The sequence below is a fragment of the Mustela lutreola genome, chromosome 16 (genome assembly GCF_030435805.1).
Source record: "Mustela lutreola isolate mMusLut2 chromosome 16, mMusLut2.pri, whole genome shotgun sequence".
NCBI classification, from domain to species: domain Eukaryota; kingdom Metazoa; phylum Chordata; class Mammalia; order Carnivora; family Mustelidae; genus Mustela; species Mustela lutreola.
Genome location: NC_081305.1, coordinates 1,958,915 through 1,980,604, shown reverse-complemented (window position 1 = coordinate 1,980,604; position 21,690 = coordinate 1,958,915). Strand labels below are relative to the sequence as shown.

The window sequence follows — 21,690 nt, the reverse complement described above, 5'->3', positions numbered from 1 at the left end:
CCCGGCTCAAGGGCAGTCTGCTCCTCCCTCTACCCCCACTTCTGCTTGAGCTCGCTCTCACAAGTGCTCTCTCTCATTTAAATAAAGTCTTTAGAAACATAAAAAAGCTAAAAGCGTTAAAAATTTAAAAAGGTAAAGGAATCAAAGACAAATATAATGAAAGAATGAACATTTATTGGGGTGACTACAAATATGACTGTCTTATCATTTTTGTCTTTCTTCCCTTTTTAATTTCTCAAAATGGAAATATTCCTAGCTTGCCTGGCCACCGTGGTGGACAGGAAACCTTGCTTCTAACGTCACACTGTCTCCTACCCCAGGAAAACGGAACTGCGAAGTGCCCCAAAGGTCAGGCCTGCAGTCCTGAATCTGTCCCCCGGCTTCCTTCTACACCTTCATCAGGACTTCGTACGCTCCCATTAGCCACTGAGAATTCAGCCTGAACTCTAACCCCCGGGAGTTTTGTTGCGGGTGGGTTTTTGTTGAAATTTTATTTATTTATTCGACAGAGATCGCAAGTAGGCAAAGAGGCAGGCAGAGAGAGAGGGGGAAGTAGACTCCCTGCTGAGCAGAGAGCCAGATGTGGGAATTCGATCCCAGGACCCTGGGATCATGACCTGAGCTGAAGGCAGTGTCTCAACCCACTGAGCCACCCAGGCGCCCCTACCAGTGAGTTTTAACCCCTACCACACCTTCAAGCCTTGATTACACAAATGTCTCTGTGAGTCTCTGGTCCTACAGTTGAGCTAGTTGTGTTCCAGCTCCCCTGAGACGAACCCACCTGAAACCAGCACCCAGGTCTGGCTGACCCACCGAGGAAGCACAACAACCATCTGCGATGAGTCTGGGTCTTAGAAGTGTACAGAAAGCAGACGACAGCGGACAACAAAGCAAAGGGAAAGGCAGCATTCACAGAGAAATGTCCAAAGAAATGCACGTGCCCCGCAGTGACAAAAGGTTAATACTGCTCACCTTCAGAGAGGCCTTACAAATTTTCTTTTAAGATTTTATTTATTTATTTGACAGACAGAGATCACAAGCAGGCAAAGAGGCAGGCAGAGAGAGAGGGGGAAGTAGACTCCCTGCTGAGAGAGCCAGATGTGGGGATTCGATCCCAGGACCCTGGATCATGACCTGAGCCACCCAGGCCGCCCGTCTTACAAATTTCTAACACAAAAAGACCCTTAAAAAGACACATTAACAACACACCAATAAGGAGTCCCAAGAGATGCAATAAAACGGCCAGAAGTCTCCAAGTAAGGGCGCGCGCTTCTTGTGTTCTTTCAGCCTAGGCCTGCAGAGGCAGCACGTCCCCAACACCCCTGGGAAGGCGGCGAAGCGCGTCCAGCGTCTCAAGCACCGGCGCCGAGGCCGCCTGCAGAGCAAACCCGGCGCCTGAGCCCTGAGCCTGGCCGCAGCCACGGGACGGCCGGGCCCTCGCTGGGGGCGTCGGGGCGGACAGGCCGCTCGGCACCGCCTGCGGACGCACATTCCGACGGCCGGGCAGCGGGCTCCACCGCGGCGGGCCGGGCTCCCGCAAGACGCGCACGGAGCCGCCGGTCCCCGCCGTCCCCGCGGGGCCGCACACAGCCGCCCGCATAGCCGCCCGCACAGCCGCCGCCGACGGAGACGCCGCGCGCTCGGGGGTCCGCGGGCGCCGCTCCGGGGCAGAGGGACGCCGCGGAGCCCGAGCTCTCCGCGCCCCGGCGGTCCGGGGACCGCTGACGGCGACGACCGGCGCCGACCCCACGCGTGCGCGTCCCGAGCGGGTCCCCGCGACGGCGGCGGTTCCCGAGCGCCCCGACTCCGCACCGGCGCGCGCACGCGGGGAGCCCCGAAGGCCGGCGACGCAGCCCTTTCCTCCCGGCCCCGCCGCCCGCGGACCCCCGCACTCCCGGCCCCGCCGCCCGCAGCCGCCGGCCGCACCCCCCGCCCTCCTCTGCGCCGCCCCCCGAGGCCCGGGGACCGGCGGCGGCGTCCACGCGGCCCCAGCTCGGGCGGGCACTGCGTCGCCGGGCGGGGTCCCCAGCCGGGGACCCCGCCGCCCCGGACCCCGGACCCCGAACCCGGCGCCGTGGGGGGGAGGGGCGGGGGGCGCCGGAGCCCCCCGCCGCGGCCGGCCGCGCCCCCCCCCCCCCGCGCCCCGGTCGTGGGCGGCCCCCGGGCCCCGGCCGGCGCGCTCACCCTCCCGGCAGCGCCGCCTCCAGATGGTGTCGGTGTGCAGGATGCGGCGGAACCTGGTGCAGACGCGGGCCAGGCTGGGCAGGTCGGTGCCCGGCAGCGACGCGAAGATCTCCACCAGCAGCTCGGGCGGCAGCTCCAGCAGCGAGCAGCGCGCGGCGGACTGCGGGCCCGCGCCCCGACCGCCCGGCGCCCCCGCCGCGGCCGCCGCGCCCGCCTCGATGCGCTCCTCCTCGGGGTCCGTGTCCGGCTCGCTGTCGGCCGCCGCCGCCTCGGCCGGGCCCCCGCGCGGCTGGCGGCGCCGACACCCCCGCGACGGGCCCACGCCGCAGAGCCGAGCGCACACCGCCATGCCGGCGCGAGGGACGGCCGCCGCCTGTGCGCACGCGCCGCCGGGAGCCGAGCCCCGCCTCCGCGAGCGGGGCGGGGCGCGCCGGGCCCGCCCACGAGCCGGGGCCACGCCCCCGCGCCCCGCCGGCCACGCCCGCCGCCGCGCGCGCAGCCGGCCCGCTCCCCGCGGCCCGGCCGCCCCCTGACGCCTTGGGGTCTCGGGCCGGGGTCGCGCGCCTGGGCGCGGCTCGGGGAAGACTCACCCGCGGCGGCTCCAGCTCGCACGACGGCAGCCCCCTCCCGACCGGCGACGTGTGCGACCGAGCACAGCCCCGCCTGCAGCGAACCGGCCGACGCCCTCCCCCTGCGCTCCGGGGTCGCGGCGCCGTGCGCCCGGCCCGCGTGACCGACGCCGCGAGGACGGCCCGAGGTTGTCCCCCGAGAGCCCCCCCACGACGGCCCGAGGATCCCACCGGACGCTCTCCCCCCATAACACCCCCAGGACGGCCTGAGCACCCCACCGAGGTCCCCCGGGACTCCCCAGAATGTCCCCGAGGACCCCCCTGGAGGTTCGCCCCCGACCCGCGGCACCCCTCCGGAGGATGTCCCGAGAGCGCTAGCACCGCAGCCGCGAGGACTAGGCAGGGTGGCGCCCGGGCCAGTCCAGAGCAGCGGGGCGGGTTTGTCCAGCGCTCCGGACCTGGCGAAGCCGGAGAGAAGCCCGAAGTCTGCCCGTCGGACTCTGCGACCCGACGTGCCCTCGCTTCCACCCGCGCTGCAATGAGGGGGAAATCGGGCTGTGGACCAAGACACGCGCTCCGGCCTCGTCGCCAGCGGTCTTCGGTGGCCCTGGTGACCTTGCTAACTGCGACCCAGGGCACGTGTGTCCCAGAAGGCGCGGCCCAACCGGAGAGACTGTGTACCGCCGTCTCGTGACCGCCGCTTGTCTTAAATAGCTCACAGCAACGAGAACCCGTCCTTACTACTTGTTTCCAGAGAGTCAGGCCCCGACGGTGGGTGTGGGTACGGGACCCGCTCTCCAGCACAGCCCTGAAGCCCCGAGGGACACGGCCCTGAAGCCCAGAGGGACTGCCCTAGTCTAAAGGAAGGCCTAGAATGCCCGGCCAGTGCCCAGTGTTTTCTGGGCAAGGGTGGCGGTCTTGCTAATAAGAAATTAATGACCTTGCAGCTCCCACAAATTGCTCAGTAGTCAGGACCGCCTCCTTAGGGAGATCTCAAGGTGGGGAGGAAATCCAGTAGTTAGGGAAGCACATCTTCTAAGAAAAATGACAAAACTGGGACGCCTGGGTGGCTCAGTGGTGATAAAGCCTCTGTCTTCCGCTCACCTCATGATCCCAAGGTCCTGGAATTGAGCCCCACATGGGGCTCTCTGCTCCCCCGGCCCCCCAGCCTGCCTCTCTGCCTACTTGTGATCTTTGTCTGTCAAATAAATAAATAAAATCTTTTAAGAAATGACAAAACAGAATGTTGACCCGCTTGGGTCCACACAGTTGAAAGCCAACACCTACCTGACCTCTCTGCACCTAGCCCGCTTTTTGGTCCGGCCTCCCCACCGGCTTCACAGCACTCAAGCTGGTAGTAACATAGGCCCAAAAGCTGACTCCTTGTGACACTTACTTATTTAAAGGTCTTTAATGACCCCACTGACTCCTTATCACGTCACACATCATTGCCCAGTGTGCCCTCCAAGCCTAACCCCACAGCCATCTCTTCAGGGAAGCCATCCGATAATTCAAGGTCGTCAGCCAAGTCCCGTCTCCTCTACCAGGAAGACCCATCTCCTGACCCTGTGCCACTAGAAAGCCAACCCTCCTCCTCCTTGTCCCCAGATGGCATTTCCTAGGAAGGATGTTCTCTTTTTCACATTGTTTTATTGTAAACACTTGCTGCCTTTTGTACCAATCTCCCTAGATATCTCCCTTGTCACATGATAGATATGCTAACACACACCAAGCCGTCAGGGAGTGTTTACTAAATGCTGAGTGAAAACAAAAACAAACAAAAAAAAAACTGGCTTAAAAGACTAAAAAGTGAGAAACATGAACCAAACAGATTTAGAGAAGCCTGGTGGGACAGTGTTATCATCCAAGCTCGGAAGGATTTCAGTGAGCAGAAATGCATGAACTCATGTGATAAACTTTTGCAGCATGCCCACCGAGCCTGCCTGTGTGCTGTGTTCTGCGCAGATCTATACATTCTAAAGGATAATCCTTGCCACTATTACATTTTTGATTGGTTTGGTTTCTAATTCTGTCCACCCCCAAGTAGGCAGTTTGTTCCCAGAGGAGCTTAGAGTCCTTGTACAGAGTAATCTGGTTAATTTTCATCAGAAGAATCATTAAACTATTTTTTTAAAGATTCTATTTATCCATGAGAGAGAGAATGCGCGCGAAAGCACAAGCAGGGAGAGGACCAGAGGGAGAGGGAGAAGCAGGCTCCCCAGGTGAGCAGGGAGCTGGACCCACGGCTCTCTACCCCAGGACTCTGGCATCACAATCACAACCTGAGCTAAAGGCAGATGTTTAACCAACTGAACCACCCAGGTGCCCCAAACGGTTAAACTATTCTGTTTATGGTTTGGATTATGCAACTACACAGGTAGGCAGACCTATCTGAATCTATACATCCTTGAGAGCAGGACTAACAGAAGGCCGTGTACAATAACCCAGTCCAAGATGTGAAGGACTGAATTCGTGCTAACCAGATAGAAACGTAGCTGTGGGAGCGCGGGTAACCCCTAGGCAAGAAGGAACCCAAGGGGAAAGGTCTTGGGTAGCAGATAATTATTACACACCCAACCCCGAAAGCTTTGTGTGTCCTGAACACTTTTATAGTCCCTTATGTATAACACATCCCATACTAACAACACTAAGGACGAAACGGTTAGAGCAAAAGGAGAAAAAAACTAGATAAAAGTGACCGTTTAACACTAGATGGGATTATAATAATGAACTCTTTGTTATGGAAAAGTGATGGTGGCTAAGGAGATGAGCAGATTACAGGGCAGGCTATTTCTCAGTGGGTTCCCTGGAAGTGCCAGAAACTAGTGTTTCCGGGAGCTGAGTAAACTGTTAACTTTACCCACTGTGGTTCTCACGACCCAGATGGGAAGAGTGACGTCCTACCCGTTGCTCAGAAGAAACAGCCGAGGTATTGGGAGGAAAGGAGAATGCTGAAAGGCCAAACAAGAGGGCCAGGGACCCCCCAGAGATGCGTCCCGTAACAGTCCCATACATGGGCAAAAGCTGGACCAACAGCAGTCCTGGAGGGTCTGCTTAGAATTAAGCTGCAACGAAAACCTGTGCAATGCCAAGTCAGCTGTTCATGCTCATTTCGGAAACAGTACCAGGCTGTGTGGGTGACTGGGGACGGCTTTCCTGCCTGCGACTGCCTGCGGGTTTCTGAAGGTCCAGCGGACCCAGCTTCGCCGGAGAGGACGGGCTGCCCAAGGTGCCTCTCCCCGCTGCGGACAGGGCCTGCGAGGACCCAGCACCCAGCGGAGACGCTGCTCTGACCGGCCATCCACGAGGGGTGGGCCTCACAATCCTCCTGACCAAATCCTGAGAATAGCTCCTGCCCCCCCCCCCCTTGAGCAATACTTGTTTGTGTACTTGTTCTAAGGAGCAGCTGACACAGGACTGATAGGACAGCTGGCCAATAGTTGCCCAGATGTCCCCAAGGCTGGACTATCTCTTCCTATCAGAGGGCAGAAAGGTGGGACAGGCCAGGCCCGCCAGGGGAGCTGAACAGCTTCTTGGTTTGACTTGTCTTCCATGTCGTGTGTGGCAAAAATAATATGTCCCGCACCGCGCGTAATGTTTCGTGCCTGTTTAACAGATTCGTAGAAATAGCTAGACATCACGATTTACAGCCATGGTAGGTCACTAAGGCTGGAGGCAGCACGTTCAGTTTTCAGGTTACCTTATTTTGTCCACAATTATGGTCATTTCCTATTATGGAAAAGGGAAGAGGGTCGAGTTACTTAAAAACTGACACCATACGGCTTTCTAGAATAATATGCTGGTAGTTTAAAGGCACCAGGAGATTCCTGGAGAAAACATTTAATAAATTTAAAGATGTGTTCTTGCTTTCCTGCTTTATGTGGATTATTTTAAGAAACGGTATTGTTATTCATTTAAAAATACATCATACTATGCTTATATTAAGGAGATTAAAATAATTCAGGAATAATATTACCACTCTGAAAATTATTCACTATATCAGACTTCTATGAAACTGCAGTCCGAGGGCACACGAAATTTTTCTAAGCTACTTTTTAATCTATAGGTTAATGTAAGTTAATAAACTTTAGAGATATAATATATATATTATGAATATGCGATTCTTACATGGAGATTATGTGTATGAGACACCTTTACCTGCCTCCAGCCTTGGATGATTTTCTGAGAAACATACAGGGAGATGGGGTGTCAGATCAAGCGGGAATTCAAGGTTAGGGGATGACTTTAGCAGTCACTGTAAACGCGGACGTCAGTACTTGAAAGCCACAGTGATCCTTCCAATCACCAGCACAGCCCTTGAAATCTATCCCGCTGTGGCTGTGAACCCAAGGTCTTGGGCAATTTGGTAAAGCTTTCTGGATGCCCAAGGGACTGGGGAAATATGAAACTCTCCTTCCCTTCCCCCAAACTCCATATGCAGATAATTGATTTTTTTTTCCGTCCTGCATTTGGAACAACTGTCCAGCAAGAGAACGAAAAGTCCATTTCTTACAAAAGAGCCATTAAGCCAAGAAAGCAGCTGATCGGTCAATCCTTAGTAAAAACAACAACAAAACTCCAGAAAAGAAAGCAGCACAGTCCATGCTTTTCTTCTTCTTCTTCTTCTTTTTTTTTTTTTTAAGTTTTATTGATTTATTTTAGAGAAACAGGGGGGTGGGGGCAGACAGAGAATCAGACTCTCAAGCAGACCCCCTGCTCCCGGGGGAGCCTGACACGGATCTCACGACCAGGAGATCATGACAGGAGCCAACGTCAAGAGTCCCCTGGCCAACCAACTGACCCCCCAGGGGCCCCCGAGGGCTCTTGAAGACTCCAACCCTGGGGCACCTGGGTGGCTCAGGTCATGGTCTCAGGGACCTGGGATGGAGCCCCGCATCGGGCTCTCTGCTCCGGGGGGGTGGGGGGGTGGTGGAAGCCTGCTTCCCCCCGCCGCCCCCGCCTGCCTCTCTGCCTACCTGTGATCTGTCAAATAAATAAATAAAATAGTTAAAAAAAAAAAAAAAGACTTCAACCCTGACCACTTCGTTGGGCAGAAGGAAGGCGCGTAACACGCACGGACTGACTTTTCCCTCCAGTTTTCAGGGACGGAACACGAAACATTGCAGACAGCCCCGTGGAACCCAGGCCCCTCCGCAGCTCCGGGCACCGGACAGCGCGGCCCAGCGCGGCCGCCTCGGGGCTGTGCGAGGTGACGAACGCGACCCCGCGGGGAGGACCGCGGCCGAAGGGGAACCGCGGACACCGCCGTCGGCCGCGGGAGGACGAGCCGCCGCTGACCCCGCGGGGCCGAAATGCCGGCCCCGCTGTCCCGGCCCCGAGGACGACGTTCCGGACGCGTGCGGGTGCGGGTGCGGGCGCGCGGACACCCGCCAGCGGACACCGGCGTGCGGCCTGCGGACCGGGCGGCCAGCGGACACCGGCGTGCGGCCTGCGGACACCGGCGTGCGGCCTGCGGACCGGGCGCCTGCGGACACCGGCGTGCGGCCTGCGGACCGGGCGCCTGCGGACACCGGCGTGCGGCCTGCGGACCGGGCGGCCAGCGGACCGGGCGGCGGCCCCACAGCGGCGCGGCGGCCGAGGGCCCCGCACGGTCCCCCGCGCGCTCGCCCGCGACCCCCAGGCTCCGGAGGCCGTGAGCGGGGGCCGCCCGGGAGCCGCTGCCCACGCGCTCGACGGCGACCGGGGCGCACGCGGACGAGCGACCCGCAGCCCCCGGACCCGCGGCGGGAGCGCGCCACGGCCGTGCTTTCGGGCTGAGCGTTCTCGGCCTCGGCACACGGAGCGGGCGCGCGAGGGACGCGGGGTCCGCCAGAGCAGCCGGGCCACGCGGGACTTCGGCGCGGGGACGGCGGGAGCCCCCAGCCCACCCTCCCGCGGGCGCTCCCGGACCTGGGCGCCGGTCCCCCGGCCCGCGCGCCTGCGCACCTTGGACGCCTGGCTGCGCATGCGCGCGGCCTCGCTTCCGCCACGCCCGCCATGGCGGCGGAGGCAGCCGGCCTTGGCCCCGCCCCTCGGGACGCCGCGCGGGTCACCTGACGCGGCTGCGGGCTGAAGACACACAAGGGAAGTCGCCGTCGCTCAGTCGGGTCTTCTCTCGCCGCCGCCGCCGCCGCAGCCGTCCGCAGCCCCCGCGACCCGCCGCCTCACTGCGTCCGCCCCGCGCCCGCGCCATGCCGTCGGAGAAGACCTTCAAGCAGCGCCGCACCTTCGGTGGGTGCCGCCGCGGGGGGCCGAGGGGACGGAGGCGGCAGCCGGGTCGGCCGGGGTCGGCGACGGCCGGGGCGGGGGCCGCGGCGGGCTGCGCGGGGGCCGGGGCTGGACGTGGGCTGCGCGGGCGGCGACCCGGGAGGGGCGGAGGTCGGGGACGCAAGGTGGGCGCGGCTGGCGGCGGCCGGGCCGGGGGCAGCGGCGGGCCCGAGCGGGGCGGGGGCCGGCGGCCGACGGCGTGGTGCGGCGGGCGGGGGGCGTCGGGGCGGGCGGAGCGCTGAGGGGGCCGAGGGCCCGGGGGCTGGGCGGGACCGACCGTGGGAGCCCCTCCCTCCGGCGGCGGGGTCCGGGGGCGAGGGCGGCCGGCCATCCGCTCCGGGCCGGGGCCGGGGGCCGGCGGGGGCCGGAGCTGTCGGGCCGGGGGCGCTCCCCGCCGGCCGGGTCGCGGGCGAATCCGGGGAGCCCGCCCCGGGCCGATCTCCGGCGAGGGCGGCTGTCGGTTCCGGGATGGGTCGGGGCCGGGGGCCGGGGCTGCGCGGCGGGGCCTACGGAGCCCCCGAACACAGAGGCCGTGTCGCTGGCGAGCCCGGGGAGCTCTCGCCCTCCTCCCCGGGCGGGGTCTTGGGTGCGGGCGGCGGTCCGTCCGCTGCGGGTCGGGGCCGGGGGCCTGCGCGCGTGGACCCTGGTAGCCGTGTCCCGGCCGGCCGCGGCGCTCCGTCCAGGCGGGGGCGGTCGGGGCCAGTGCGCGGCCCGACCCGGGACGGCCCGCCGCCCCCTCCCCGGCCGGTCACCGCCGAGGCCCCTCCAGGACGCGCCGCGGCCGGGCTGCTGAATCACCTTTTTGGCCCCCTGCGGCCGTGGCCCGGCTGTTTGCTGGGCTCTGGCGTCAGCCCCGCGGCCCTGGGGCTCGCGGGCTCCCGGGAGGCGCAGGCCGTCGTGGGAAGGGTGCCCGTGGGGGCGGCCGGCCGGCAGGCCTTGCTGCGCCGCGTCCTGCGGAGGGAGGGCCCCGCGTGCGGCTAAGTGGCCGTGGTCGCACGTGGCGGCTGACAGGCCAGCGCTCCTTGCTGGAGAAGAGGGGTGCGGGCGCTGCTGGCCCGAGCGGGAGCGGCGCCCGCACCCCTGCACCCTCCGGGGTAGGCCGGGCGGGGCGCGGAGGGAGGGCCGGGCTGTGCCTTTCTGGCCTGCCCCGAGCGCGCTTCGGGCGGGCGCTCCAGCGGGGCGGGAGGTCCGCCGTCGGGGGCTGCGGCTCAGACGCGCTTGAGCTTCCCAGCCTCCGGTGCAACCGAAAGTCACATTCGCCCAGTACTTCCGAGTGGCCGGGGTCGCAGCCGCAGGGGAGCCCTGCGGGCCCCAGCCCACGGTGCCGTCGGGGTGTGCACGCAGCCAGGGGCCCCGTCCCCCCTCGCCGGAGGTCTGCCGATGCTGGGCGTCCGCAGCCGGCCGTGGGTTGTAGCCCTGTCGCGGGCAGCTACCGGCCGTCCTCGGCCCCTCGGGGTGTGCCTTGTGTTGATCTGCCGCGGTGACCACTGTGAACTCAGCATTGTTTGGGTCCGCGCAGCCCTGAGAGCCGCCTCGGAAGCCGTTTCCTCTTGGGTCTGGCTTCCTAAAGCTCACCGAGGGGCGCGGGGCTGGCCCAGTGGATGGAGCATGTGACCTGACCTGGGCTTGTGAGCTCTGGCCCCAGGTTGGGCATGGAACTAAGTTAGGGGGAAAAAAAGGTAGCCGTTAACTGGGGACATCTGTGTGGGAAAGATGGCGTGTTCTCATGTTCTCAAGACGGGGATATACTTTCCTTTAGCTTGGAGTGCTTTTAGGTTTTTCTAGAACAATATCTGAAGTTGATCGGAAGAGTGAGAAGAGTGAGAGGGACGTATTGTAATTCACCGGGACGCCGTGGCCCTGAGCAAACCAGGGGTGCCCCCATTTCTCCCAGGAGTTCATCTTACCTGCGCCTTGGTGGGCTTGCCCCTTGGCTCACCTTGGCTCCTCCTCCCCCACTTTTTTTTTTTTTTAAAGATTGTTTTTGTTCATTTGATGGTGAGAGAACACAAGCAGGGGAGCAGAGCAGGGAGAGGGAGCCGGTGCGCGTCTCACCTCAGACCCTGAGATCATGGCCTGAGCGAAGGCAGACGGGGGCCACTGGGGTGCCCCCCCCTTTGAAAAAGATCTCATTGTCATTTTGCAGAGGATCAAATATCATTTAATGGGTACTGCCTTTCCGTGCTCCCGTGCTGACCATGTTCACTGATGTGCAGCCCAATAAACGAGGGAAATCAATTCTGGGGAGAGAACCTCTTCAGGAGAACCTAGGAGCGGCCGCACTTAGCTTGAGCGGTTCTTTCTCTCTTCCAAGCTAATGAGTTTAGGTTTATCCAGAATCGAATATATCTCTGCTGATTCTACTAGGATTGAGAGGGTTGAAGTGGGCCTTGGGGCTCACCCAGAACAGCCCCTTTTTGTAGAACTGGGTGGGGCCCAGAGAGGGGACGATCAAGGGCCATCTAGTGGCAGGTGTCTGGACCTGCTCGTCCACTTCTGCGGGGCAGTCGCCCAGCCTCCCGTAGGCGGCCATCATTTCCCAGGCACGAGATGGCCAACACGAAGTCCGGAGGCATAGTGTGTGTCTGCAGGTGTGTGGAACAATTTCGTAAACTCCCAGAGTTGTGTTCGAGCAAATAATTCTGGACTTGGTGTGCTCACGTGGAGTAATGTGCTTCACCTTCTGGATCGCCCCAGTTTACTTAATAACACTTCTCTGCTGTGGTTTAGGGGTAGCAGGTTTAAGCTTCTCCATGAATATCAAAAAAGTCAGCACGTCTTGGTGGAAGTTTATATGTTGGTCTAAAATAAGTAGCTCAGGGGCGCCTGGGTGGTTCCGTGGGTTAAGCCGCTGCCTTAGGCTCAGGTCATGATCCCAGGGTCCTGGGATCGAGCCCCACATTGGGCTCTCTGCTCAGCAGGGACCCTGCTTCCTCCTCTCTCTCTCCGCCTGCCTCTTGTGATCTCTCTGTCCAATAAATAAATAAATCTTAAAAAAAAAAAATAAAATAAAACAAGTAGCTCAGACTACTCTGAGAGGTGGACAGTAGAGCAAGGGTTATGCCAGAACAGGCAGTGCCCCGCGGACCGCAGCGTGTTCCTTGCTGTAGCTCTGTGATTTACACACAGGTGGGGCAGCATCTGTTGTGCTTCCATTCACTCTGTGAAATAAAGTTTACTCAGAATGCCCTGGGGGGGGGGGGGGTCTCGACTTCGCTTTGCAAATGATCTGTTGGTAAAAATAAGACACCTTGGACTGCTTTCCTCCCGTAGGTTTGTAAGTCTTGCAAGGGTTGTCAGAGACAGGAGAAAAGGAGTCTAGGAAGTGTATCATACACACATTTGGACGAGTGTTTATTTCCATTGTACAACTTTAATTTGTTCATTAACCACCTTGGGTGTGCAGGGCTGAGCCCCTGGCAAATGCAGAGACAATCAGAAGCAGGTCCTGGCTGCCAGGGGCACACTGTTGGAGAAGACAAATAAATTAAGAAAACAACAACAAAACTTGAGTAAAAGAATCGCTCCTGTGAGCCTTTGATTTGTGTTGTTGGTAATGTTTTCACTAAATATACTGTCAGTCTCTGGAAGTAGGTGTCTGCTCGAAAGAGTGTGGCACAGGTGCACACCTTACTCGCTCGGTTACTCCGGGCTTACCACGGGGTTTTCACGCAGCTGGTCAGGATACTCAGGACAGTCCTGATGTCGTACCATGACTTCGGTATTACTTGATTTTATCTCAAGGAAGTAACTCGTTTCATACCTTGGGCTTTTCCACCTTTAATGAAAATAATGATTTTGTCTTTTTTGGGCCATATTTTGGGGATAAATCAGAATAAGCTTTTGATAACAGTACAGAAATTATAGATTCTGATTTGAAGCCTCACATCTAAACCCTGTTTTGCTTATTTCCTTTTCCACTTGCCAAAACAAACCTGTGTCCTTGTATTAAAAAGAAACTCCCCCTTCTGTCTGAATGTTTCCACTTACCTTTTAGATTTATTAGGATAAGCTTTTTTTTTTTTTAATTTGAGAGAGAGGGAGGGAGAGGGTGGGAATCTTAAGCAGATTCTGCGCCGAGTGCACACACTAACAGGGGCTCAGTCTCCTGATGCTGAAATTGTGACCAGGATGGAAATCAAGAGTCGGATGCCTAACCGACTGAGCCACCCAGGCGCCCCAGTTAGGAGAAGCTTTTATTTCTTTATTTTTAAAGATTTTATTTACACAAGTAGGCAGAGAGGCAGGCGGGGGGGTGGAGCGGGCTACTCACTGAGCAGAGAGCCTGATGTGGGGCTCCGTCCCAGGACCCCGAGATTATGACCTGAGCTGAAGGCAGAAGCTTAACCCACTGAGTCCCGCAGGTGCCCCTAGGAGAAGCTTTTAAGTGTGAAGCAGAGTCCAGGGTATATTAAGGAATTATCATTCATGTGCTAGAGTGAATTAACTGTGATTTCGTCTAATCTCTGAAATAAACGTCCTTGACAGAATGGAGAGTTTTGCTGTGAAGAGGGTTGATAGCGAAGTCTAGGTGGCATAGCACCTTTTCTTGGGGGGTAGGACAGACCTGGGGACTGGTCTCAAAGCTAAGAGGAGCCCTGCAGGGGAATCAGTGATACCCTCACAAATACTGAAGGATTTGAAGGATTACGCCACGGAAAAATTCCTCCTCCTGGCTTTCTCTACTCTCCGGATTCTCCTAATCAGCTGCTTCACTTTGGACCCTGGAGTGGGGGTTTTTCAGAGTCATGCAATCAAGCTGGCTGTTCCACAATTGAAAAAAAAAAATTTTTTTTTTTTTAAATTTTATTTTTTGAGTAATCCCTGCACACCCAGTGTGAGGCTGGAACTCGCAGCCCCGAGATCGAATGGATGACTCCCTACAGTAACTCCCTTCTGATTCTGTCTGCCTGGTGATAGCCTCAGGTGCCGCCCTCCCCATCCCCCACGGCAAACACTGAGTGCCGGTGCTTCTGACCAGCAGGCTGTCAATCAGAGGTTCCGTGACCCCCTCGTGTTAATTAGTGCTGCCCTGGCTCACAGGACAATTGTTTATTTGCTAGGTTACTCGCTTGTTACGAAGAATACTAAAGCACACTAAAGCACACCGACGAACGGCCTGATGAAAGGTGCGTAGGGTGGGCTCGAGAGAGTCCTGCGCTCAGGAGCTTCTGTTCCTGGGCACTTTGGTATGTGCCGCTGTCCCAGCACCTCGAAGCCCCGAGTTCCATCCTTCTGATGGCGATTTCATCCCATGGGCTGGACTGGTTAAAGCACTGGCCGTCGGGGATTCCTTCCTCCTCTGTGCCCCTTTCCCCTCCCTGGGGTTTGGGGGGGTCTAAACATGTCAAACCCCAAGTCACTGTTCCTTCTCCATGGCAACCAGTCCCCCATCCTTAGGAGCTTTCCAGGAGTTACTGGATTTAACATAAACTCCGATATGGTTGGTTAGGGTTTGCCATGAACAAAAAGAGACGGCCCTTATCAGTACCACTCTTGGTATTTAGAAAATTCCAAGGGTTTTGGAAGCTCTGCCAGGACCAAGTACGTATTTTTTTGTTAGTGATCTCTCTGTTATGCATTGTGAACCACTAGGCTAAGCTTTCTGTTAACAGTAACTAAATTTATCTCTATTCTCACGTACCGAATAGGTCTGAGTTTGCGGTCTTCTTCTACAGCAGATTTGTTGGTGATTTTATCTTAGAGGCCGGTTTGGAAATGCTGGGTGGGCAGATGGAAATAGAAGCTGTATGCTTGTATTTGAACATGGGAGTTATGTCAGTCACTTTTATGAAGCGTGATACTAAGTGGTATTTTTTTTTAGATCCAAAAAAATAGGCAATGGTAGCATATATTCATATAGATCATTATCTTTTTTTCTGAAGCCACCAGGACTTCTCAGGAAGTCCATGACATTGATCGTTCATATAAGTGATTATTCTAAGGGGAGGAGTACAGAGATAATCTCTCAAAAAAAGTATTCAGCAGCAGACTTTGTGCTTAAGACTTTTTGGATGGGGGGGGCACCTGGGTGGCTCAGTGGGCTAAGCCTCTGCCTTCCGCTCAGGTCATGATCTCGGGGTCCTGGGATTGGGCCCCTGCATTGGACTCTCTGCTTGGCAGGGAGCCTGCTTCCTTTCTCTCTCTCCCTGCCTCTCTGCCCACTTGTGATCTCTGTCAAATAAATAAATAAAATCTTAAAAACAACAACAACTTCTTGGAGGCGGCAGGCATTGAGCAAAACTCTTTTTTGTTGTTGTTGTTAAAGATTTTATTTATCAGAGAGAGATCACAAGCAGGGGGAGCAGGAGGTCCCCGCAAAGCAAGGAGCCTGCTGTGGGACTCAGTCCCAGGGTCCTGGGATCGTGACCGGAGTGGAAGGCAGGCACTTAAATGACTGAGCCACCCAGGCGACCCTGAGCAAAACGATTTAAAAGTCAAACAGAGCATTGTTCCCCACCCCCCATCTCTTCTGGGCAGTTTCTTTTCCAGTAAGCACTGTATCATTGAAAAGCAGGAAATCGTAAGAGAAAACCGCGTTGAAGAGCGTATGTTTTATCTGAGATTCCTATACCAACTTAAACTTTGGAAAATTCACAAAATTGACAGGTTGTTGGAACCATGAGAGGAAAGATTGGTAACGCCATGCTGTTAATTTGCTGTTTACATTTGGCTGCAAGCTTGGGGTCCCAAACCCCTGAAACCAGGAGCTCTGTACTCTTGGTCTTGTGTCTTACCACCCACGAGAGCTGTGTCATCGCATGTTGGTGTACACGGAAATGGCATTTGACCTTAAATATCAGCTTGTGCCAGAAACGAAGTGCCAGTGTGTGGTTCCTCTCAGTTCGAGGGAACATGTCCTTACTGCTCTGCCATAGCTAGGGAGAGCTGAATTTAGATACAGAAACCACCAGCAAAAATGCAGGAAAGAAGCTACACTTTGGCCCTTAATAATGCCTGTGTCTCTTCCTTTTCGTTGCAGAACAAAGAGTAGAAGACGTCCGGCTTATCCGAGAGCAGCATCCTACCAAAATCCCAGTAGGTAGTCTCCAGCACCTGCGTTTCAGTCGTTGGTAATGTTCGCAGTGGACAGCACTGCTCAAGTCCTCCAGGACAGGGCCGCGGCGTGTGACCGTGGGACAGGTCTCCGCAGAGCTCCTCAGATAAGGAACGCCCCGTGTCCGGTTCATGACCTAGCGTGGAGATGTCTAAACAGGCAGTTCTTTGACCTGCTCACATTCTGTGTCCTCCCGAGTCCGAGTCGGCTGCCTGAATGCTACACACAAGTCAGACGCATCCATCTGGGGGAACGGGGTGGAGGGGCTGGCACTGCTGGTGTTTCTTCGGTGGGAGGAAGTGGTCCGCTCTGCTAAAGGGAGGGGGACTGTGGTGGGAAAAGCAGCGTTCAGGACTGAAGTGGGACTGAACATTCCAGGCTCTGGGTGCCCCGCAGAGGCCTGCTATGCTTGGCTGCTTTGCAGAGACGGAGGAGAAACACTGCTCTTCCTTGTCCTGTGTGTGTGGCTCAGGTGCTTCCTGCTGTGCCCAGGCAGCAGCGCCTCTATCCCCAGTCTCTGCGGACAGACTCTAAAACGGTATCTGCTGAGGCGCCGGGTCTGGGAGCAGTGGGTAAGAGGAGCTTCCGGTTTCAGGTGGAGGCTGAGTTCAGGCCTTTGTTAGGTTCAGGGTTGCTGAGGGATGCTGAGCTCATTACTGACATTCTGAAACGGGCTGCCACGTCCTAATCTGTAAGGTGGGAAGAGATTCCCACCCCACACAGTGTTGGAAAGATCAGCCTAGTTCTGCGTCCACGGTTGTTACCTTCTCGAAATGCCGCAGCCCACTCAGAAAGACACTCCACTGTTAGAAATTCTGTAGAAGCTTTCCCGTTTGGCTTTCTGATGTGTCCTCTCACATGGAACTGAGGAAAGAGAGAAGGTCCAGGGCTTAGGGCTGTAAGGGGCTCAGAGAGGAGAAGATGGGTCTGCCCAGCATTTCCCCAGCTGTACAACTCTGCTGTAAGACACGTCTCTGTTTTCCTTGGACAGCTTAGAAATTTCAGTCTTTCCTTATATTTGGGGTCAACATAGGGCCTGGGGGTTTTCCTCATTAAGGTTGTCTTCGCTTTTCAGTGCCGTTGGAAAAGCCCGGCAGTCTGCTAGGATTTGTTCTGCTTCTGCAGTCTCCTTTTGAAACGTGATTATCTGCGAACATTAGTGGCTCTCCTTTCTGCTGGCGGTTCAGGGGTTTGCAGAAATCACAGGCTTGTACTTCCATGGGTGCTTCTGGCCACTGAACAGCTTTAGAGGCACTCCTTACTAGGAATAGCACAGCCAGACAGAGAAGGCAGGGCAGCTCGCTGGCTCTCCAGACCCTGGTCTCCACTCCCCGAGGATGGCTTTGTCTTCTGCGATCCTGTCCGTAGCGCTTGACAAGGCACTTTTCAGGTCTAGCCAGATGCCTTACTTGGGACTTAACATGACTTCTCTCCCAAATTAAAGTTCAGGAAAAAGAAAAAATAACCGAAAAGTCAACCAGTCATTATACCGGGGATTGTTTTCACGGAGCTCAGCGGCACTGGAGAGTCAGGGACACCGGAGGGGGAAGGAGGTGCCCAGGGCCATGTTGTCCTTTGTCTCAGGCTGCTGCCCGGTCTTCCTTTAGTGAATACGGTCTAAGGTCAGGAGATTCTCTTCTCTTTCTGCTTCTGCTCTTCCTGGGCCAGTAATGTAAGATTTCTGTATTGCCTCTGAGCTCTGATGCTGGTCACACCCAGGCAAAAGTAGTCCGTGTAGTGAATCCCCCTGCGGCTCCCATGTTCTGAACACACCCCATGGATAACAGCCCTTGGTCTTACTAAGGAAGGGAACGCGGTTTGATTTGGCCGTACAGAACCTTCTGTGGGCCCCATAGGGTGGAACAAGGTGCAGACGAGTACCTTCCCCTTTCCTAGAGAGACAGGATGCGAAGACTTCCCTCCTCTCAATTTGTCATTGTTGCGGTGAGCTGGAGAGTCGCTTCACCTGGAGAAGTGTCTCCGGTACTCCGTAACATGAGGAGGCACGGGCAGTCAACACCCCGGGGCCAGCGTTGATCGTGGCTAAGAAGTAGAAGTTGTTTGTCCTCTGTGGAGAGGAAGTCTGGCAAGGAGCTCACGGGTTTGTTTCCGTTCCTGATGCAGAAGTATTTTTGTTCCCTGCATCGTGCAAGACTGACTCTCAAAACTCATCAAGGAAATACTAGGAGTATTTTGTCAAAATGAAAGGATCTTCAAGCCTTTCTGCACAGAGTTTGTCTCCAGAACCAGCTGATCGTTGTCTCTACTTACCAGATATTTACTCAGGACTTTTTCCACATCAGGCGGAGAAACCCGTCTCCTGTGAAAGCAGCGGGTGGACTGCGGAATCGCGGTTGCTCGTGCTTCGGAGACCGTGGCTCCGCAGCTGACATAGATCCAAGCTGGCTCCGGCATCTGCTTGTATTTCTCGGACCAGTCAGTGTTTTCATGGCTCCAGATAACCGAGAACGCGGAGCGGCTCCTTTCAGCCCCTGCTCCCTTCCCTGGAGGCTCCCCCGTGAGGGTTGGGGGTGAACGATCGCTCTTCACAGGAGATCTGTGGGGAACTGGCACGTGCTGTTTCGGTCTCAGACCCCACTTGGTGTGTGCCGGCTCCGACACAGAAGTGTCTCCTCTCTTCGTTGTTAACGGTTGCTAACGGTTATGTTAAAATCTCTCCTCCGGCTGCTTGTCCAGGTGATCATCGAGCGGTACAAGGGGGAGAAGCAGCTTCCTGTCTTGGACAAGACCAAGTTCCTTGTTCCCGACCATGTCAACATGAGTGAGCTCATCAAGATCATTAGGTACTTAAACACTGTTTTCCTGTTTCTTTGGGTGACTTACAGATAGAGCTCCAGTTCCCACGAACATCTCTGCAAGCTTAATAAAACCTAAAGACGTTTCCTTCCTGTCTGAGTTCTTCTCTCATCTGCTGGATCTCCTGTCCCTCTGATTTTTTTCATCATCACATCTAGTGTAGATGCTTTTTTTTTTCCCCAAGATTTTTATTTATTTGACAGAGAGCACAAGTAGGCAGAGCCGTAGCAAAGAGAGAGAAGCAGGCTCCCGGCTGAGCAGAGAGCCCGATGCCGGGCTCCATCCCAGGACCCTGGGATCATGACCTGAGCCAGAGGCAGAGGTGTAACTGACTGAGCCTCCCAGACGCCCCCTAGATAAGTTTTGTACGGCAAAACTAGTAAAAGACAATGCAGACTTGGTAGAATCGTAATAAAGAGTTTGTAAATTATAGTTTGAGCTCTTTCTCTCGTTGGACAGTCGGGGCTGTTCCGGGAGCATACTGATCTAAAGCTGGCCCGCGGGTCACAGTAAGGACAATGTAAGCATTCCCACTACTACCGGTCACAACGTGATGCTAGAAATGTCCTGCGCTTTATGAGAAGTTGTAGCTCCGACAGTCAGTCTGTAGGCGTAGGCATTATTTTGCCAGAAGCAGCATTTCCAGAAGCTTTGTACTTTTGTATCAAAGGGGGTATGTGATGTTTTTACATTTCCCTTTTGCAAATTGACGTCCTGGTGTCTGTTCACGTTGTCTTCTTACAACAGGAGGCGCTTACAGCTCAACGCTAATCAGGCCTTCTTCCTGTTAGTGAACGGACACAGCATGGTGAGTGTGTCCACACCGATTTCTGAAGTGTACGAAAGTGAGAAGGACGAAGACGGGTTCCTGTATATGGTATACGCCTCTCAGGAGACATTTGGAGTGAAATCGTCTGTGTAAGACTAGAAAAATGCATCTGTTCTTGAAATTTTTTAAACCCTTACCAAGGAAAAAAAGGGGGGAGGATATTAGCAACTGAGGGTTGATCAGATCATCCAGACAGTAGTGTTCCTGCCTAGGAGTTTTAGGAAGTTGTTTTGTACCACAAGCAGAAAAACTGAGCTCGGTGAGCACATCCAGCTTTGGAAAACTCTATTATTTAACCTAGGCTGTTTTGTTTTCAAATTTAGAAGTTTAAAAATAAAACACTTTGCATTCTAAGTTGCCAATAAAACAGACCTTCACATTATTTTAATGCTCTTCCCCTATTAGGAGCCTGTACTTAAGCCTTCAGAGGCGCATTGTTGACTAGGCTCACAGACCCAGCGGACGTGCTGTGAGGGTTTCTGTTGAACGGGGGAGTACCTGTGAGAGGATCTGTGAGCGCGTGGTCCTGCCTCCCCCACCCCACCCCCACCCAGTGGGCCATGGTCGTGGGCAAAAAGCAGGGAAAGCGGGGCAGGAAATCGCGGACCGCCGGCCCGGGCTCCCGCTCCTAGCGCGCGCCCGAGCTCTTGTTCTCGCCGCGCCGGCAAACTCCTTTTCTTTTCCAGACGGGAACGGAGAAAAGCGCCACTGCTTAGTACGAACCTTGAATCCTTTAAAATTTTGGTCTAGTTTCTCAGAGCGCCCAGCGAAGGAAGGTGCGGCGTTTCTCCCGGTTTGTGGGGTCTCTCTGAAGTCCGACCGCCGCCTCGTCCGTAAGGGGACCAGCGGTTCTGTCCGTTTCGTTCTTAGGACAGTGGCGGCCACCAGTGCCGGCCACCGCGGCCCGGACGGAAGCGCTCGCGGCCAGACGCGCGCCCTCTACCTTTTGGCCTAAAGCTGTAGATGACCCGTGTTCTGTGTTAAGTGTGTGTGTGACTCTTACTAATTACCGCGTGTTAAGTGTGTGACTCTTACTAAGTTTCCGCGGGTTAAGTATTTCCGTTGTCCTTGCGGGTCGTCCCGCCGCCGGGCGCATGTCAGACGAAACCAGCAGCAAAAGCAGACCGAGCGTTCTTCTCAGACAGTGAGTGTCGGGCGGCAGACCTCGTCCGAGTTCAGCTGGAATAACCGGCGCTCCCTGCGGCCTGCGCGGGGCCCGAGTCCCGTCTCTGGGAGGAGCACAGAGAGCCCGCGGACCGCTTCCGACTGGGCCGCAGCGGGTCGCGCCTCGGCTTGTGTACCTCGGCGTGCGCGGCGCACCTGCTCCCGTCCGTGGACGTCACTTCCTCACGGAGCGGGGGAAGCCGCAGTCCTGCCCGCGCGCACTCGACCCCCGACCTTCCCGCTGCATGCGTCTGTCCGCGTGGCTCCCCCGGAACACGTGTGCTTCCACAGTATGTGCACTCCGCATCGGCCGGTCTTGTTAGATTGTACACATCATTCTAGCTTACGTTCTTGTAACTGCTGTGTGACCAGTAAGATTCCTAGAAGAAATCCTGCTTTTTAAAAACACAAGTACCTTGCAGGGAGGGGTGCCTTCTACCCCACTTCAGTGGGTGGTCACTAGGCTCTCTGAACCAAGTACATTTTTAATGAACTAAGGTGAATAAAGGCACAGCTAAAAACTGTCTTCAAGCTCAGTTTAATGGGTCCGTGTCGGATGCGTGCCACGCCGTGTACCCTCTGTGCTACCCCACGCCAGGTGGTGCGGGCGGGCGGGGGCCGGGAGGGGCAGGGGCACTCACCTCTGAAGGTCTCTGCTTTGTCCCAGGCACCTTCCTCACCTTGGTCAAGGTTCTGCCAGCTGGTCTGGTCTTTGCATAAGTAAATTCTCCTGAGAACTAAAAGACGTGGCACAAAGTGAGCGGACGGCTGTGGGACCTGGGTGTTTCGTGGGAATAAGCGAC

General features: G+C 56.4%; 2 protein-coding genes across 4 annotated transcripts in view; one reads left to right on the top strand and one right to left on the bottom strand.

Annotated features, from left to right (window-relative positions):
• The window catches only part of FBXO31 (F-box protein 31), a 39,779-nt gene extending 37,231 nt beyond the window's left edge, over nucleotides 1–2,548 (bottom strand). For all 3 annotated transcript variants that reach the window (XM_059151697.1, XM_059151698.1, XM_059151699.1), the window contains exon 1: nucleotides 2,185–2,548. In XM_059151697.1, the coding sequence (XP_059007680.1) occupies nucleotides 2,185–2,533 (349 nt within the window). In that variant the 5' untranslated portion in view covers nucleotides 2,534–2,548. The remainder of the gene's footprint in view (nucleotides 1–2,184) is intronic.
• A 6,251-nt stretch (nucleotides 2,549–8,799) lies between these two features.
• On the top strand, nucleotides 8,800–21,413 carry MAP1LC3B (microtubule associated protein 1 light chain 3 beta). The gene is made up of 4 exons (XM_059153424.1): nucleotides 8,800–8,984; nucleotides 16,003–16,058; nucleotides 18,775–18,881; nucleotides 19,642–21,413. The coding sequence occupies exons 1-4, from the start codon at nucleotides 8,945–8,947 to the stop codon at nucleotides 19,814–19,816; spliced, it is 378 nt and encodes a 125-aa protein (XP_059009407.1). The 5' UTR covers nucleotides 8,800–8,944; the 3' UTR covers nucleotides 19,817–21,413.
• The last annotated feature ends 277 nt before the right edge of the window (nucleotides 21,414–21,690 follow it).

What these genes read in the sequence shown, in the direction of transcription:
- MAP1LC3B (XM_059153424.1), top strand. Translation starts at nt 8,945, where the DNA reads ATGCCGTCGGAGAAGACCTTCAAGCAGCGCCGCACCTTCG. An exon ending in CAAGCAGCGCCGCACCTTCG is followed by an intron (nt 8,985 to 16,002) that starts GTGGGTGCCGCC and finishes TTTTCGTTGCAG; the next exon opens with AACAAAGAGTAGAAGACGTC. An exon ending in AGCATCCTACCAAAATCCCA is followed by an intron (nt 16,059 to 18,774) that starts GTAGGTAGTCTC and finishes CTGCTTGTCCAG; the next exon opens with GTGATCATCGAGCGGTACAA.